General features: G+C 39.5%; 1 protein-coding gene across 3 annotated transcripts in view; it reads left to right on the forward strand.

Moving 5' to 3' along the window:
* TFEC (transcription factor EC) overlaps nt 1-19,908 on the forward strand; it is a 79,096-nt gene that overhangs the window by 32,529 nt on the left and 26,659 nt on the right. The window contains exon 3 of one of the 3 annotated variants that reach the window (XM_027102134.1): nt 10,575-10,661. The exons of 1 other annotated variant lie outside the window; for it this stretch is intronic. In XM_027102134.1, coding sequence (XP_026957935.1) covers nt 10,575-10,661 — 87 coding nt within the window. Of the gene's footprint in view, nt 1-10,574; nt 10,662-19,573; nt 19,640-19,908 lie in introns of those variants that run through there. One more of the 3 variants, XM_027102136.1, reaches the window with a different exon arrangement.

Consider the following 19,908-nt stretch of genomic DNA (forward strand, 5'->3'; position numbering starts at 1 on the left):
TGGGTCTTGTTTTTGTTTCCATTCAGCAAGCCTGTGTCTTTTGGTTGGAACATTTAATCCATTCATGTTTACAGTAATTATGGATATGTATGTTCCTATTACCATTTTCTTAATTGTTTGGGTTGTTTTTTTGTAGGTCCTTTTCTTCTCTTGTGTTTCCCACTTAGAGAAGTTCCTTTAGCACTTGTTGTAGAGCTGATTTGGTGCCGCTGAATTCTCTTAGCTTTTGCTTGTCTGTAAAGCTTTTAATTTCTCCATCAAATCTGAATGAGACCCTTGCTGGGTAGAGTAATCTTGGTTGTAGGTTTTTCTCTTTCATCACTTTAAGTATAACCTGCCAGTCCCTTCTGGCTTGCAGAGCTTCTGCTGAAAGATCAGCTGTTAACCTTATGGGGATTCCCTTATGTGTTACTTGTTGTTTTTCCCCTGCTGGTTTTAATATTTATTTTTTGTATTTAATTTTTGATAGTTTGATTAATATGTGTCTTGGCATGTTTCTCCTTGGATTTATCCTGTATGGGACTCTCTGTGCTTCCTGGACTTGATTAACTATTTCCTTTTCCATATTAGGAAGTTTTCAACTATAATCTCTTCAAATATTTTCTCAGTCCCTTTCTTTTTCTCTTCTTCTTCTGGGACCCCTATAATTCGAATGTTGGTGTGTTTAATGTTGTCCCAGAGGTCTCTGAGACTGTCTTCAATTCTTTTCATTCTTTTTTCTTTATTCCTCTCTGCAGTAGTTATTTCCACTATTTTATCTTCCAGGTCACTTATCTGTTCTTCTGCCTCAGTTATTCTGGTATTGATCCCTTCTAGAGAATTTTTAATTTCATTTATTGTGTTGTTCATCACTGTTTCTTTGCTCTTTAGTTCTTCTAGGTCCTTGTTAAACGTTTCTTGTATTTTCTACATTCCATTTCCAAGATTTTGGATCATCTTTACTATCATTATTCTGAATTCTTTTTCAGGTAGACTGCCTATTTCCTCTTCATTTTTTAGGTCTGGTGGTTTTTGCCTTCCTCCTTCATCTGCTGGGTGTTTCTCTGTCTTCTCATTTTGCTTAACTTACTGTGTTTGGGGTCTCCTTATCGCAGGCTGCAGGTTTGTAGTTTCCATTGTTTTTGGTATCTGTCCCCAGTGGCTAAGGTTGGTTCAGTGGGTTGTGTAGGCTTCATGGTGGAGGGGACTAATTCCTGTGTTCTGGGGGATGAGGCTGTATCTTGTCTTTCTAGTAGGCAGGTCCATGTCTGGTGGTGTGTTTTGGGGTATCTGTGGCCTTATTATGATTTTAGGCAGCCTCTGTGCTAATGGGTGGGGTTGTGTTCCTTTCTTGCTAGTTGTTTGGCATAGGGTGTCCTGCACTCCAGCTTGCTGGTCGTTGACTGGAGTTGGGTCTTGGCATTGAGATGGGGATCTCTGGGAGATTTTCACTGTTTGATATTACATGGAGCTGGGAGGTCTGTTGTGGACCAGTGTCCTGACCTTGGCTCTCCCATCTCAGTGGCAGAGTCCTGATGCCTGTTTGGAGCATCAAGAGCCTGTCCTCCACATGGCTCAGAATAAAAGAGAGAAAAGAAAGAAAGAAAGAAGATAAAGTAAAATAAAATAAACGTATTAAAATAAAAAATAATTATTTAGAGAAAAAAATTTTTAAGCAGTTAAAAAAAAAAAAAAAGGCAAGACAGAACCCTAGGACAAATGGTAAAAGCAAAGCTATACAGAAAAAATCACACACAGAAGCATAGACATACTCAGAAAAAGAGAAAAAGGGAAATATACATATATATATCATTGCTCCCTAAGTCCCCCTCCTCAATTTGTGATGATTCCTTGTCTATTCATGTATTCCACAGATGCAGGGTACATCAAGTTGATTGTGGAGATTTAATCCACTGCTTCTGAGGCTGCTGGGTGAAATTTCCCTTTCTTTTCTTTGTTCTCACAGCTCCCAGGTTTCAGCTTTGGATTTGGGCCTGCCTCTGCGTGTATTTCGCCTGGGGGCGTCTGTTCGTCGCTCAGACAGGATGGGGTTAAAGGAACCGCTGATTCGGGGGCTCTGGCTCACTGAAGCCGGGGGGAGGGAGGGGTACGGAGTACGGGGCGAGCCTGCGGCGGCAGAGGCCAGCAGGACGTTGCACTGGCCTGAGGTGCGCTGTGTGTTCTCCCGGGGAAGTTGTCCCTGGATAACTGGATCCTGGCAGTGGCGGGCTGCAGAGGCTCCCGGGAGGGGAGGTGGGGATAGTGACCTGTGCTCGCACACAGGCTTCTTGGTGACAGCAGCAGCAGCCTGAGTGTCTCATGCGCAGACAAGCCTCTCGGGCTGGTGAGTGCTGGTCGGCTCTGATCCTCTGTGCGGGAATCTCTCCACTTTGCCCTCGGCACCCCGGTGGCTGCACTCTCCTCCGTGGCTCTGAAGCTTCCCCGCTCCGCCCCCCCGCAGTCTCTGCCCGCGAAGGGGCTTCCTAGTGTGTGGAAACCTTTCCTCCTTCATAGCTCCCTCCCCCAGTGCAGGTCCCGTCCCTGTTCTTTTGTCTCTGTTTTTTTCTTTTGCCCTACCCAGGTACGTGGGGAGTTTCTTGCCTTTTGGGAGGGCTGAGGTCTTCTGCCAGTGTTCAGTAGGTGTTCTGTGGGAGTTTTTCCACGTGTAGATGTATTTCTGATGTATTTATGGGAAGGTGATCTCCGAGTCTTACTCTTCCGCCATCTTGAAGGTCCTCTGATCTCTTTTTTTTTTTTTTTTTTTGCGGTACGCGGGCCTCTCACTGTTGTGGCCTCTCCCGTTGCGGAGCACAGGCTCCAGACGCGCAGGCTCAGCAGCCATGGCTCACGGGCCTAGCTGCTCCGCGGCATGTGGGATCTTCCCGGACCGGGGCACGAACCCCCGTCCCCTGCATCGGCAGGCGGACTCTCAACCACTGCGCCACCAAGGAAGCCCCTCTGATCTCTTTTTCTACGAGGTTTTTTTGTTTTTGTTTTTGCTTTAGTTTCCACATATAAGTGAGATCATGCAGTATTTGTCTTTCTTTGTCTGACTTCCTTCACTTAGCATAATGCCTTCAAGGCCTGCTTTTGCTGTATCCCGTAAGTTCTGGTTTGTCGTGTCTCTATTTTTGTTTGTCTTAATAAACTTTTTTATTTCCCTTTTAATTTCCTCTTTGATCCATTGAATGTTCAGGAGAGTGTTGTGTAATTTCAATGTGTTTGTGAATTTTCTAGTTTCCTCTTGTTGATTTCTAGTTTCATGCCATTGTGATTAGCAAAGACACAGTATTATTCCATTCTTCTTGAATTTGTTAAGACTTGTTTTGTGGTCTAACATATGGTCTATCCTAGAAAATGTCACATGTATACTTGAGAGTACACATGTGTATTCTGCTGTCAATGGATAGACTGTTCTTTATGTATTTTTTAGGTCCAGGAAATCTATAGTGTTGATCAAATCCACTGTTTCCTTATTGATTCTCTGTGTGGATGATCTATCCATTGTTGAGAGTGGGGTAAAAAAGTCTTCAACTCTTATTGTTTATAGTAACTATACCATTTATTTTTCTCTTTAGCTCTGTTAGTTTTTTCTTTATATGCTTAGGTGCTGTGATGTTGGACTCATAAATAGTTACATCTTTTTGATGCATTGACCCCTGTATCATTATATAATGACCTTCTTTGTCTCTTTTTACCATTTTTAGTTTAGTCTGTTTTGTCTGATGTAAGCAATATAAGCTGTCTACCCCTGCTTTCTTTTGGTTACCACTGCTTGAAATGTCGTTTTCCATCCCTTCACTCTCAGTCTATTTGTGTCTTTAAGGTGAAAGTGAGTCTCCTGTAGACAGCACATTTTGGATCTTCTATTTTTAATCCATTCATCCATACTATGTCTTTGAATTGGAGAATTTAATTCATTTATATTTAAAGTAATTACTGATAGATAAGGGCTCACTACAATAAAATGTTTTTAGTTGTTTTCTGGTTATTTTGTAGCTCCATCATTCCCTGTTTCTTATCCTGCTATCATTTTTTGTGTTCTGCCTTTTGGTATCAATATGCTTTGACTTCTTTATTGAGTTCTTTTGCGTAATTATAATACTATGAGATTTTCCTGTGGTTATCATGAGGCTTACATAAAATAACTTAAACTTATAACACCCTATTTTAAATTGATAGCAACTTAACTTCAATAGAATTTGTATTCTTTACACTTTTACTTCTTCTCCCCATCACACTTTAGGTTATTGCTGTTAAAATTTATACTTTTTTTTAATATTGGGTTATTAATAATAGATTATTCTATTTCTTGATTTTGTTTAGTTATCTGTCTATGTTTTCATGTAGGTCACTAAACTTCCTTAAAAGGATTATTCTGAATTCTTTATCTGACAGTTCATAGATCTCCATTTCTTTAGGGTCAGTTATTGGAGTTTAATTAGTTTCCTTTGGTGGTGTCATATTTACCTGATTTTTTATGATCCTTAATTCCTTATGTTGGTATCTGTGCATTTGAGTAATAGGGCTCCTCTTACAGACTTTACAGGTTTGCTTTGCCAGAGACAGTTCTTCATCAGTCTGCTCATTTTGGGTTTCTGGTGTGTCTGCCACTAATGCCTTTGGGCAGGTGGAGCCTGATATTATGATATATTTGGGTGAGGCAACTGTTAGAACTCTGAAGACAGGGATTGGGGGTTGTGCCACTAGCTGAGAGCAGTTGGATAGGACTGTTGGCTTTGTTTCTTACTCAAGTGAGGCTGTAGAATGGGCTCCACAGTTGCCTGAATTCTCTGATCAGGCTTACTAGATGGTTGGGACTGGATGTAGCAGGTGGGGCTATGAATTAGCTTCCCTGTCCTAGCAGGGAAGTAGGTCAGGGCCCAGGGCCTGTGCAGTTCATTGTTTGGAGGCCTGAATAAGGCCTGAGTATGCACTGAATACCCTGGTCAGATGAGGCCCCTGATTTTGCTCTGCAGATGGGGGAAGCCATGGCTGTGCTCTCTGTTCAAGTGCCACTGTATGTGGGACTGTTGAATGGGCTATGCAACTTCCCATGTGTTCTGGTTAGGTTTCCTTGTTGGATGGGCTGAAGGCTGTATTCAATGATGAGCAAGACTATGAATTAGATTCTCTGCCCAGACACAGTTGCAGAAGCTGCTCTAAAACAAGTGAAGCTCTTTGTTGTCTTAACTCAAGATGACCCACACCCAAGCTCCTTGGCTGAACAGGGCTGCTGGCTTTGCTCTCCAGACTATCAGTCCTGTCTGCCCTTTGCTCAGCTTGAGTGCTGCTGTGCTGCAAAACTTTCAGGTATTTTTGCTAGCCCTTCTGATCAGTTGGGGCCAGAGGAATAGCCTTCCAGACTATTCTCAATTTTCCAAGGAGGTTCTCAGTTTGAGAGATGCCAAGAGCTACCCTTGGCTATGAATTAATCTTCCTGCCTGTGCATAGCATGGGAAGACCCCATGACTGGTACTGGCTTTGCTCTGTGGGTGATCTGCTCTGCCTGTCCACCTGCCTCTTGACTCAAGCCCCACTGTGCCACACAACTTCCAGGAGTTGTCACTAGCTCTTCTGTTCAGATGGGGCTGGAAAGTACTTTTCACTGTGGGTGGGGCCATGACTCAGCACCTTGACTGGGTGTGGACAAATGGGCTCTAGGGCTGATAAAACTCCTTGAGGATCTGAATCAGATCTGTGCCCCCTCCCCCCAAGTTACCTGGTCAAAGTGTACCCCTGATTTGGTTCTGCAGACCAATGATGTCGCTGGTTGGATTTACTACACAGGCACTGCAGATATGAACTGTCTGCCAAGATCTGTGTGTTGATTGTTGCAAGCCTCTCCCTGCTTCTCTGTCACAGATTCCCAGTGGCTGGGCCCCATAGATTCCTCTGCAATTACCATAGTGCGAGATCAAAGTAGGGGCTCCCACAGAGCAGCCCACAATGTTGAAGGAGATTGGTTGTCCGCCCTGTGTCCTCTTTTCCCTCTGGACGAACCAATGGCTCACAGAAGACCTCTCTGCATAGTGTTGCACTGTCCTAGGGGAGGGTCAATGTGGTCAACGTGTAGCTGCTTCTCTCACCTTCTGATGCAGTCTGCCTTGATCTCTGAGGTTCAGTGGGTATTTCAGCCTCACCCCCGTGCTCTAGGATTCTCTTAGTGGTGTCTTGTTTCTGAATAGATGTTAATTGTTCTTCTCATGATGGTGAGTGAATTCAGGAGCTAACTATGTTGCCATCTTGGTGATGTCACTCTGATGCTTACATTTTTTGAAGTTTCTAACACAAGGGCAGTGAGATTGCTCAGGATTTGGTGGCTGTTGACATATTTTTGTGTTTCTTTCTTCTATGCTTGTCCTCCTGTGACATCACAGAACATTTCATTAATTCAAAGACCCCAGAAATCATAGCTACCACAGAAGAAATCTATGAGAGCATCCATAGATTTAGGATTTGGGGGTTGGAATTAGGAGTAATTAGGTGATTAAAGTGCTCCAAGACAATCAGATATAAAGTCAAATAAGCATTTTATAGCATGGGTCTTTCCAAGATAAAATTCAAATTTGTACTCACGGCACACAGGACTCTTCCACACTTAACCCTTGCTACCCTACCCAGAATTATCATTACACATCTGCATGGTACTGTGTTCTTCAGCCATATGGTTCACTAGTGATTTTCACAGCGGCCAGGTTCTTCCTTATATCCTTTCTTTACCAACTACTCATTCAATCTCCATTTATCTGGATAATTCTGACTGACTCTTCGAAATTCGTCTCAGGTTTCTTCTTTCCCTGGGGGTATTCTGTGTGGATTAGGTGCCTATTCTCTGAGTTTTCATAGTAACACCTATATCATGTGGATAAAAATTGCAGCACTTATCATAGTATTTTTACAGCACATGCTATATTTTAATTATTCCTTGTCTTGTTTTTCTTATCCTCTGTACTCTACAAGAACTCTAAGTTGAAGGGAAGAGAAAAAAAAGGAAGCAAATACTTATACTATTATGTAGAAAAGGCTATGGTATATGTAGAAGTGCAGAAGTGCTATTCTGCTTCAGAAGTATGTCAAGTAGACTTAGAGGAAAATGGCTAGTGGGGCAATTTAGCCAAGTAAGATAGCATGAGCAAAGAATAGGAAACAGCATGAGGTGATGACAAAAGGTCACACTAGAGAGGCAGGTAATAGACAAATCACAGAAAGGCTGGTGCTCCATGTTAAGTAATTTCAAATCCTTGAAAGGCTTAAATGTAAGGGCTAGGGCGACATAATCAGATTTGACTTTAATATCACTCTGTCAACTATGTAGAAGAAGAAACCTGGAGAACATGTTAGAACTGAGGTATCTGTGAGACCACAACGTGGAGATGCTGGTGACAGCTAGATATCCAAGTTTGTCTTGAGGAGGAGTAATCTAGACTGGAGGAAGAGATTTAAGAGTTGTCAGCCTATGGGTAGTACTTGAAAATTTGAATGAGGAAGAAAGCTCCTGAAGAACATGAAAACAATGAGGAGAGTAGGAAACCAAGGGTGGGATTGAGGAGATCACCCACATTTAAGGGGTGGTCAGAGGAAAAGGACTGTAAAGGTAAAGTAAAAAGATAATTAGTGTGGTGCCACTGAAGGAACCTGTTTAAAGAAGGAGGAAATGACCCACACACTCAAATGTAGTGACTGAGTCTAGTAAATAAGGACTGATAAATATCTATTGAATTTATCAGTCAAGCAGTCAAAGAAAATAGCAACAAAAGGAATTTCAGTAAGATGGTGAGCAAGAACCATTCTACTTTGAATTCAGAGTTAACAGGAAGTAGAGAGAGAGAACTCCTGGGGAGTTAGGGGTGGTTGGGCAGAAAGATAATAGGGTAAAAGCATAGAGAGTCATAATGAAAATTGTTCAGTTGATTTGCCATAGGGGGTCTAAATTGGATCTAAATGGAATATTGCATTTGATGAGTGAGATAATTGAATTTAAAATTTCAGAAATGGAGTGGTATAGACTAGAAGGTGATAGGACCCAGGCATGGCCTAGAGAATAGGTGAAGAGAAGGCTAAATTCAGATTTATGACTTTGAGAGTGGTGAGCTAAAATATTCAACTACAATTGAATTTATTTTTCATAGATTTCTGACAGCTGTTGCTACAGAGTTTTTTAGGTTTTTCTTTTTAGGTTTTTTAGGTTTCATGGTTACTTGGTATTATTTTTTTATTATTTTTGCTTTAACATTTGATCTTGAATTTTATATGGTCTAATATTAACATTGTTACTGTTGCTTTCCTTTTGGTCATTTTTGTGGTTCATCTTTGCACTTTATTTTCTGCTTTCTCTATTGTTTTATTTTAAATGTGTCCTTTATAGACAAAGTATTACAATACCTTTGAAAAATCCAATTTGAATGATAATTTCTTGAGCACTATGTTAACTCATTTACATTCTTGTAATTACTTTACCATTAGGATTTAATACTTACCTTTTTTCACGTTTTTTTTTTTAATTACTATGCTTTCTGTTTCCTTATTTGCCATCTTTTTTTCTATCCTCTATTGGATAGGTTAAATTTCTCTCTCTCTCTTTTTGGTTACACCTAACTTAAGACACATAGCTATATTTCTTCTTTATCTATGTCATTGTTTAACAATATCTATGTCATACCCTTAAGTAAAAGTCTGAGTATGGTCTTCTCCTTCTTGTTCTCACCTATCTTTCTGAATTGATATTTTTAGAATGAATACACACACATACATTCTTCTTATTTAGACCACAAACATTTTACTGTTACTTCCTCATTCTTATATTTTGTATTGATTTCATAGTTTTATTTATTATCTGACTAGTATACTTCCTGAAAGAGTGTTTTCCGAAGGTCTTTTTGCCCTAAAACTTGAGTTTTTATGTCTAAGAAAAGCTTTATTTCATGCACACACTTAAAGGATATTTTATTGGTTATAAATGTCTAGGTTCAAAATTCTTTACCTTTAACACTTCAAATGTTATCCCATTGTTTTCTTGCACCCAGGGTTGTTGAAAAGCTTGATTCTTAGTCTTTTGTAGACCTTTGCTTATAATCTTTTCCTTTGTCCTTGAGCCTCATTCTTTCCATAACTATTATTTCTATTTTTATTTTAGTAAAAATATTGTGTTCTTCCTTTGTATTTCATCATCTTCATTTATCACTTTGAGGACGCTTATTCTGCTGATTTGTAATTCTTCTTTTGTCTAATCTGTTCATTCTGTTTCATCTGATATAAAATGATGTGTTTGTTGTCTTTCTTAAAGTAGCAACTGGATTCCAAGGTGATTAATTATGAAGATTCCTGGAAGCTGTGAAGCAAAGTTTTGGTTTAGATTTTAAAGTCAATTTAGAATAATGGAAGAGACAGCAACTCCAACAAATTAGGGGAAAAGATAGTCATGTAGGTGGATGACAGAAATTATGGATAGAAGTGTTAGAGGCAAAAGTAGAGTCTCCAAGGAGGATGAACTTTGACATGTAGGAAAGAAGGGTTTCCTTCTGGAATAGAAGAAACCTGAGTATGTTTATAGGTAAGAGGAAAAAATGAGAGATGCAGGAGACTGAGTAATTTGTGATGTAAGCTTCCAGAAAGAAAAGGGACAAATGACATGTGTAATTTTTATTGAAACTATCAGAAATGCTCCAAAGTAAACCACTTACCATGAATTGTGTTTAGCATCCTTCTTCCCTCAGGTTTTCTTCACATCTGTTCAGTACAAATTTGTTGTCCATTTAATGGTGGAGTAGTAATAAGAAAAATGTCATGAAATTAAAATTTGAGTTTGGTAACAATCAATAATATACTTGAAAACTTTCAGAAAGTGGACTAACCAAAAGAAAGAAAACATGTATATTTATTTTCCTAGATCCTTTAGAGATCTCTCAGTGCACATGGAATAACATCTAAAGTCCAGAACAGGGCCTAGAGCCACACTCTGGAATATGGTACCCAATGGCCACGTGTGTGTGTATGTGTGTGTGTGTTTGTTTTTATTTTTTTGTGGTACGCGGACCTCTCACTGTTGTGGCCTCTCCCGTTGTGGAGCACAGGCTCCGGACGTGCAGGCTTAGCGGCCGTGGCTCACGGGCCCAGCCGCTCCGCGGCATGTGGGATCTTCCCTGCCCGGGGCACGAACCCATGTCCCCTGCATTGGCAGGCGGACTCTCAACCGCTGCGCCACCAGGGAAGCCCCCTATCAAAACATTTTAAAAGAAAAATAAAGTTTGTAGGAAGTCATCTCTCTACAAGCTAAGTATATGAGCTCTGGCTCAAGGTATTCATGATAATCACTCTATTTATGCAGATACTAATTTCCAAAGGACTAACCCAGGGTGATTTGCCCAGCCATCACCTGCCAGCTGGCGTAAGCTAATGCAAGGAAAAGCAACACAGATCAGAGTGTCAGGATTACTTCATTTTAAGTTCTAAAATATTCTGCGTTTTGATACACATATAATCTAAATATTCTAAAAAAACTTCTAAAGATTGCTAAAATTTTTCTCTCTGAACTCAGACTGACGTGCAACTTTTATCATTATGCACAATATTCTAAATGTATTATATTTTGCTAGATGGAGGACGTTATTGAGGATATAATCGGTACGGAATCGAGTTTTAAAGAGGAAGGAACAGACTCTCCTCTGCTAATGCAAAGAACAGTAAGTGTTTCCAGACCTGAGGAGGTCAATGAGATTAAAATCAATAATAGCATATGATGATAAAACAAGAAATTTCATTTGATTAATAAGTGGTGTTTTCTTCTGCACTTTTGAAACAGGTACAAGATAGATAAATATTAAAAAATATTTATTGGGGCAGAAAAAAAGATACATAATTTTATTGAGGAAGATAATAGGACGTGTACTATTCTATCTGTCTATCTATCTATCTACTTACCTACCTAATCTCTATAAACACCATCTAATTATATATCTAGTCTGCTATAGCATTTTCTGTGAAATCTTCAGATTTCCGTTTGAAGCACAACATATCATAATATGTTAAGTTCATGGCTAAATTTTAACTATTTTACCATGACTAACAGCTATCAGATTCAGAGGCTCTACACCTTATAGAGGAAAGAAAAAAATTATAACAACAAAAATATAACTTTACTTCTGAGCCAATAACCAAAGGTTAAAGATGAACTGAAGAAAGCTAGAAGAGCCTCACACTACTTTAAGGCATGTAGACAGATTTCTGTGTTGAAATCACAAATTCCTGGAATAATATGCAGTGAAGAGTTATCTTATCTCCTATTTGATTACTGTTGCCTTCTCATTGTTCATTTATTAATCTCTAGAAATGAATCTGTAAAGGGTGTGCAAGCTCTTTCTATACAGTTTGAAGGGTTGTTGTTGGTTTGTTTGTTTATGGTTTTAGACCTTTGAGAAAACATGAGAAAAAATATGAAAGATTGTGATTTAATTGTTAAACATTTCATTTAAAGAAAGTGAATTCTGACTAGATACTGTTCATCAGTAAATCAGTGGGCTAAGTTGTATTAATATTAACAATGGACATTTTAAATTTAAAACTTTAAGAAAAAAATTAGACAAAGCATCCCTCTTTTCTTTATTAATTCCCAAATAGACTACAAAAAGGAGAATTATCTCTCTCCTCCTTTTCTCTCGTACAAAGGACCTCCACTTTATAACAAGTCATTAATACCACTATTAGACAAAGATCAAATGAGGTTTAAAATCTAGGTTTTTTTTGAAGGTTTTTTTGGTGGATTTTTTTTGTTTGTTTTTTGCCTGTTTGTTCGTTCGTTTTTTAGAATGAAGTGACAATTCTTTCTACCTCTTCTCTCTTCAGGTTTTAAGCAGCATATTTATAGGAAATCTAACAAATTATCTATATAAATGTTATTAATGCTAAGTTTCCCCATCTAATTCAACAGCATGAGGTTACTATTTTCTTAACTAGTATTCAACTTCTGGGTCTGAGGAAATGATATTAATTTCCTGCAATCTTCTCTTCCTTGTATGTGGTACTTATTTCATTGAAATTGTATATTGAAACATTCTCTTTGTCAAATTATCTTACTTGTTTTGTAGAGGTTGCATAGATTGCTTATTCCATGCAAACTGGTGACAGTGAGTATTGGGAATTTGCTTTTGATATACAGAATGTAAAAGATAGATACTACTGGCCTATTTGTACTTATATAAAGAAGTATCTGCTGTTGGCCAATCAATAATCATTGATAAATCAGGATCAAGATATAACCCCAAGCAGTTCAACTGACCAAATATTTATTCAATAGTTATTATATGCAAAGCACAATACGTGCACTATAGGAAACCAGAAGTTGAGTGAGACACAATTCACATATCAAGAGGCAACATGATAGTGAGGCAGTGCAGTGAGGCACACCTGAGAGACAGGGAGGGAAAGAATATGGATCTTGGTATTAACCCAAGTTGTCATCTAGGTATTGTGCAAGTCACTTCTCTTTATTTCACTTTCTTCTTCTGCATTATGAGAATAATTGAAAATATTTATTGCCAAAACTATTTTTATATTAAATCTTGGTAGATGGCATATATATATATATATATATATAATTTTTTTAAATGCTAGTCAGAGAGTTGCCCTGGAGTTTGACTAAAGTAGAAACCATGCGAAATTGAGATATTTTTGGAATGCTTTAGGAAAAGATGATATTTGAGATACAGTTATAAAGGAAGGTTAAGATTTTAAGAGGTAGACATGAAGGCAGCAAAGTATAACAAGTTGAGAGAACAACATAAGAAAAGGCAAGAAGTCAGAAAAAAAGAATGTATAAGAATAGGTGGTAGAACAGAGATAGGAAATTCTGAAGGATATTTATAGTTCATGTGGATAAAAATAAAGACCTGTTAGATTCAGAGGAATGCTTTGAGTAAGCATTTTAGCTAGTGAACTTTTGGTTGTAGATGATAGAACCTGGCTAATATGGGGCTTAAGTATGAAAGGAATTTGTTGGCTCATGTCATCCACAAATTCCTAAGTAATATTGTATGTGAACATCCCTCCATAACTTTGCCTTTGTTCTGTACTGGCCTTATTCTCAGCTGTTGAGCAGACACTATCACAGCTTATTCCTAGCTATGCACACAATTCTTCCTTGCTAACCCAGTTTTTTTTCAGACATCCACTCCTTCACAAGGAAGAGGAAGTTTCTGATTAATTTAAGCCAACCCTGGTGACTCTGTTTCCCTGGCCAGAGATTGTTTTAAGAATGAGCTTGTGTTGCAATTCTGGCAAGTTGAGCAGGTTCCTGGGGTCTTCTAGAATTTACTTTAGCCTTTAAAGGAGACCCAAGAAAGAGAAGGTTTTGCCTCTCCATGATGTAAGACAATGTGACTTATGTAGTCATTTTATTGCCCAGAAGGTAAATAAACTGAGGAAAAACTAAAGAAACAAAGGGAGAGGAAAATCCAAACGGAATGCAAAGAAATACTGCTTATATGCCCCTGGAGAATTCTTTACCTATGGATCTCACACATTAAGTAAGATTTTTTTCCTTTATTTTATAAGCTAATTGTGTCAGGATTTTCTGATTGTCATAACCAAATGCATCCTGGTGGATACATTAAGTCAAGCTTAAAAACTTAAGAGGAGAGCTTCCTTTCCCGCTTAGTTCCAGTTCAATCTCTGGGCTAATTCCTTGTGGAGCAATTTCTGTCATATATCTAACTGTCAGCTAATTTTTCTGGGTCTTGGGCCCACGCTAGAGCTGTGAATCAGGCAGCTCCACAAAACAAATTATCTAGGTTAAGAGTGAGAACCAGGAGAGCAGGAGTTGTTACCAAAATAAATGTAAATGAATTCTAGAGAGGCTGAAACAACAGATGCCCATAATGCTAAGCTTCAAAAGTGAGGATATTTATCAATAATAATAATTTTTCTTAATGTCTCACCTACTATGTCACAGGCACGTTGCTGAGTATTTGACATATTTTCTGTAGTTCTCACAGAAATTGCAAAATCTTAGGGGCAGTCTACTGATTGTGCTGTTAGTCACTTTGGGGTTCTTTTGCTGTGACTTAAGCAGAAAACCTTGAGTGTAGATTTATCCCAGGACCACTGCATATAGGCTTAATTAAAAATCATGTTCTAACTTCTGTTGGTGGAAAGCTTGGAAGCTGCTAAGGATCCACTTGTGGTGGTCCTTCACATTTCCCCAGATTGAATGGAATAGTTCAAGGTTTTCACAGATCAATTTAGCCCAGGTATTTCTGACCCAGAATATTGAGTGATTAGTGACTAGACTCAGAATAATTAAGCAGAAGTTACCTCTCAATTTCTATTTGACCAAGAGAACTAGGCAACTGTCAATTCGTTCTTACTGCAACAATTTTGTAAATTGGACTGAAAAGACCCAAAGTGCAAGAAACATTCAGTGAAATCAGCTGTGTTTTCATCAATACCTTAACCTCTCAGTTTCTCAGTCTCCTTGGTGTCAATGGTATTTTTCTCCTTCCTATCCAGCCATCCCTTCACATGATGATATCTTAGATCTTGTTATTATGTATTTCTCTATCCTATAACATTTTTATTTCATACTTTTTGACCATTACATTCTGTTTTTCAGTGCACCTACTCTAATGTTCTTACTTCACCATTGCTCAAGCTTGTGGAGACTCCAAATCAATTGACTCTACCACTGTTTTTCTCAATAGCTATTATTTCTCACTCATGACATCTTTTTTGATATAGAATATGTTTATTATACATAATCTAGGTATATTGAGTATAAAATAACTATCAGTGCAAATAATTACACACACACATTATTAGGGTTAAGCGTCAGGTTAGGGTTTTTGTGTCTCAAAGGCTTGTGTTGTGCAACTTCTCAGTCTGTTTTCCAGATGATCGCCATTCTCAGATACAACATTTGCAAATCAGTGTTTTCTCACATTCGGTCCACTGCCTCTTTCGTCATGCATACGCTTGCCTGTGCTGTTGAAAACCTTTTCAGTCGCCTGGAGCCCCAGCTGGGTTTATTGTGCTTCTCTTTCCCTTGCTTGGGGACACCAATCCACAAACATGGTTCCAAGACTGAGGTCCAAGAACGCAGTACCTATGGGTTTCTTCTAGGCCTCGCCTGGCTTCAGGTTTTACGTTGCAGTAGTCGATTTGGTGTGAGTTTCTTGTTGTAGGTGGCATTGTGATGCTTGTGCATGGAGCGGTCCTGTTTCCCCAACACCATTCATTGCACAGGCTATCATATCCCCACGGGACCTTCTCACCTCCTTTGTCAGAGACGAATAGACACATAAGCGTGGCTTTCTTTCTGGTCTCTCCTTTCTCCTCCATGGATCTATGTGGATGTCTTGTGTGCCTATACCATGATGTCTTGATGATGGCAGGTTGGCAGGCTAGTTCGAAATCAGGCAGTGTGGGAAGTCCAAAGTCTGTGCTTCTGTCTGAAGAGCGTATTGACACTCTCTAGGTTCTTTTGTGTTTCCAGACGCATTTTGGAATTCTTGGTTGTACTTGTCTGAGAAAATCCGTGGGTATTTTGAGAGGAATGGCATTGCATCTCTGGATTGCCTTGGGGGTGTGGAATCATTTCCACAAGACGGACTTTTGCGATCCATGAGCACCACCTATCTTTCCATGTTTTGTGTGTATCATTTTCATTTTCTTTCATTGGTATGTCTCTCATCCAGTTTTCTGAGTTACGGGTCTTGTAGGTCATGGGTTAGATGGACTCCTAGGTATTTTTTTTGTGTTGTTACCGTCATTGTCCACAGGGTTCTCTTCTTCCTTCCTCATTCAGATAGTTTGTTGTGAATGTACAGAAAGGCAACCGATTTCTGTAGTGTCGACGAAGTTTCTACCCTGCAATCAAACTGAGTTTCCTGACGAGTTTTGTTCTGTTTTGTTCTGTTTTCTTTTGGGGGCAGAGGGGGTCACCTTCAGCATTCTCTGTGCAGAGAATCAGGTCCATTGGACTCTTTCCTCTGCCGTTGGATACTTCTTCTTTCTTTTTTCCATGCCATTAATATGGTGAGGATTTCCTCCACCTTGGAAAATGAAAGCGGCCAGTGTATGCAATAACTGGCCCCCTTCTCCTTCCTCCGTCTCTATCTCTCTGAGACCTCCAGGAAGGGCAGGACAAGGCCAGGGCTGCATAGAGCTCAGCTTGGTGAGCTGGATCGCTGTTCGTCTGCCCCTCCATCCAGGGCGTAATTTGCTCTACCATCTGTGGCCGGGGGTGTGGTCGTGCGGGGTTGGGGGTCCCGTCAGCCTTTTCCCTCTTTGAACCAATCTTTTCTTCGTTATGTGTTGGCAAACTGCAGTCCACCAGACGGGTTGTCTGAGGCCAGCCTTTGGTTCGGGCCGAACACCAGCCTCTGTGGGTCACCCTGTGGTGCCCAGCATACAGCCCCACCCTGCTCACCTTTGTACTCCAACTGGCGGTACTCTGGGTCCTCCAGCTGACACTGGGGGAAGCGTGGCATTGTGCTCCAGGTCAGTGCCAGATGTGCTGTGCTCTTTTCAAAGCCCGGGATTGGGTCCTGTGGACCTCTGGGCCCTGATTCCGGAGAACCCTCCATGGCCACATTCACCCAGAGCCCACGCTGGCCCTCGTAGGCAGTGGGGACGGGGGGGTGGGGTGGGCTGCCCCGGCCCCTCACTTATGACATTTTGACAATTTCTTTCTTAACCTATTCTTGGTCAAGTACTATAACCATTTCTCTTGCGAACACTCTTAGCATATACCCATTTTTCTTCATTTTATTCTCCTAACAAAAGCCCAACCCTGATTAAACTTATTTTTCATCTTACTCCACATCTTCACCTGGGTAGCTGAATGGATAAAATTTTACCACATTGCTCGTAGTACTCACCTCCAATACATCACCAAAATTTCATAGGGGCTTTCACTACTACCAGACAATACTACAGCTATTCCTTGGTGAAAATTCTCATTAATTAAGACAACATTATACTTTCTCTTCTCTTCTCAAATCTCCACCATTCCCCATCCATTCTCCATTTTCTAGCTGATTTCTCTTTCACAACATACTTCAGAGAGAAAATATATGCAATCAGGTTAGAACTTACTTGTTAGCTTTGCATCACAAATTCTATAAGACCACCTGCATCTGTTTTGATTTTCTCTGCCATCCCTTCTGTTAGAATAGAATTGTCCCAGCTCATAATCTGAAGCCAGCCCAACTACTTGTGTCCTAGATCTCACAAATTCTTACCTTCTCAAGCACTCTCCCTCTCTAAATAGCAACTCCTCCTGTATCATCGGTCTATTCTGATGTATTGAATTATAAATATCAGCATTACACTTGTCTTTACTAAGATTCCCCCCAAATAAAACCAAATCAAACAACTCCCTTTGAATGCAGTTCCTCTCGAGCTACCACATCATTTCCTGACTCCCTACCCCTCAGAACTCTCTCTGCTTCCATTTCCTTACCTCCCATCCTCTACTCTCCAATACAGCTGTTGCCCTTACAATTCTAAAAGAGCTCTTAAAACCAATGAGTACCGAAGCCAATAGTAAATTCTCCTTTCTCACCAGGCTTGGTTTCTCTGTGGCAGTAGCCATGGTTGACCACTCCCTCCTTCCTGAAGTATTATCTGGGATTCTGTAGCGCCATATTTTTTGGCTTTTCACCCACCTTACTGGTTCTTTCTCTTCTAATAGACATCTACATGCTAAAGTGCTCCCAGGCTTAGACTTCAGTCCTCTTTTCTCACATATCTATACATTCTGTTGGTGATCTCAACCCTTCTCCAGCCTAGCTGTCTCCCCTAATGCTAGATTCGTATGTCTTACTGCTACCCTAACATCTTTTGTGCTTCCAACAGACATCTCAAACCTAATCTGACTGAAAAGAAGTTTTTGTCCCCCTCCTTATCCATCTAGAACCAACACCCTCCAAAAAAAGTAATTCTTCTTCTCTCTCTTACTTCCACACAACCACATTTACCAGTATGCCCTCCTACTCTGCATCCCAGATTTCCTGAATCTCACAGCTTATCAGCTCCTCTACTAAAACCCTTTTCCAGGCTATGATCATCTCTCACTTGAACTTCAGAACTAAGCTCTCTGCTACTTCTTTCCCCCGTACGGCTGTTGATCACACAGCAGCCAGAACGATCTTCACATAGCAAAACTCAGATCCTGTTTCTCTGACTGCTGAGCATTCTGTTAACTTCCTGAAATCCTCAGAATATAACCAGGACCCTTTACCATAGTCAGCACTTCCCTGTAACTTTAGGCTCTGGTCTTGATAGCCTTCTTCCTACTCCTTGAATATGACATGCATATTATCATTTTAGGACCATGGAATTTCCTTTTTTGGGCTTGGAACGATTTTGTCCCAGATCTTTGCATGATTATCTCTTTATGCCTCAGATCTTTAGTCCATATCAACTTGTCAGAGAGGTCTTCCACAATCACCCTATTTGGAAGACCCCATCCCACACTTCCTAAATCAATATCTTATTTAATTCCCTGGGACACTTAGGATTAGAGTTACAAAAATTATCTTGTGTTTTATTTTATTTACCTATTTATTGTGTGCTCCCACCCTTAAAATGTAAACTCCTGGAAGCTGGTGATCTTGTCTGTCTTGTTCACTGCTGTGTCCCTAAAGCCTAAAAGAGTGACCTGTTCATTATTTTATTCTCAGTACCCAGCACAAATGTCTAGCACATCATAGGTGCTCAGCAAATACATATGAAATAAATACTTTAAAATTCACACACAATATTTTAAAAAATTGTTCCCATTATACATTACCATTTAGGAGATTTTTTAATGGCTAAAATCAGCAGCAATAAGGATAACAACAATAATAATAGCTACTATGCCTTGGGTACTTGCTATGTGACAAGGATTGTGCAAAATACTTTTCATGAAAATTTAATCACCACAACAAACATATGAGATAGAGACTATTATTATGGATTATCATTTTACAAATGAGGAAAGAGGCTTAGAGAAGTTCAGTAACTCACTCAAGTTCATATAGTTAGTGAATGTCAAGAGAGGGGTTTGAATCCAATCCTGTATGACACCAAATGCACAATCTTACCCACTCTGCTGTGCTAGCAGCCTCAGAAGGAAGCCATTTCATAGAATTGTAGAATCTTAGAATCTGAAGGGACCTTAGCCTGATCCGATCCTCTGTCACATTCCAGCCAAAGGATTGTTTAGCCTCTGAGTTTAAATCTGTCTCCCTATAATTTCTACCCTTTAGTCTTAGTTTCACCTCTCCCTTTCAGAGATGTGGTTGTGCACAGTAACTCATTTCTTTTATCATAGATGGGTATTTTTCAATCAAGTGTCTGTAAATGCTGGTGGCATTTGACAATCTCAGTATACTGTTATAGTTCAAGACTATTTCAGAGACAAGGACTGAGTAAATATTAACAACCCCCTGTGCTTGGTTGGAACTTGAAAGGACTACAGAACACCAACAAGCAAGCTTTTGTCAATCACAATCTAGAGCAGATTAGACTTAAAGTCCAAGGAAGAACCAAAGTTCACCTTAGAAGTTTCTGCACAGCTCTCCCAGTTATTGCTTGCAAGTGTAAGGAAAAGAAAATGATGAAGGAGAAAGAGAAAACCATTGCTATTGTGAAGGTTATAGACACTTCAAAGTTAAAACTGGTGAGCAAGTGCATTTTGGAATTCTTTCAATGTTTGGAGATGAAACCACCTTAAATACTGAATTTAAACTTTATAAACTAATAGTCAATAAAATAAGGTATGTAGAAGTTGAGCGTTGAAAAGTGTAACATATAGTCTGCTGTACTGACAAGCTTATTTACTTAGAAGATAGTTTTTAATGCTTTGGCTACAGTAAAAATATTTTTATAGTCTATTTAGTTAAACAATTGTTAAAAATAATGTTATATTGTGACCTTTTTATCAAAAAG

Source organism: Aethalodelphis obliquidens, unplaced genomic scaffold (assembly GCF_003676395.1).
Source record: "Aethalodelphis obliquidens isolate GAN/ISIS:26980383/991018 unplaced genomic scaffold, ASM367639v1 scaffold5, whole genome shotgun sequence".
NCBI classification, from domain to species: Eukaryota; Metazoa; Chordata; class Mammalia; order Artiodactyla; family Delphinidae; genus Aethalodelphis; species Aethalodelphis obliquidens.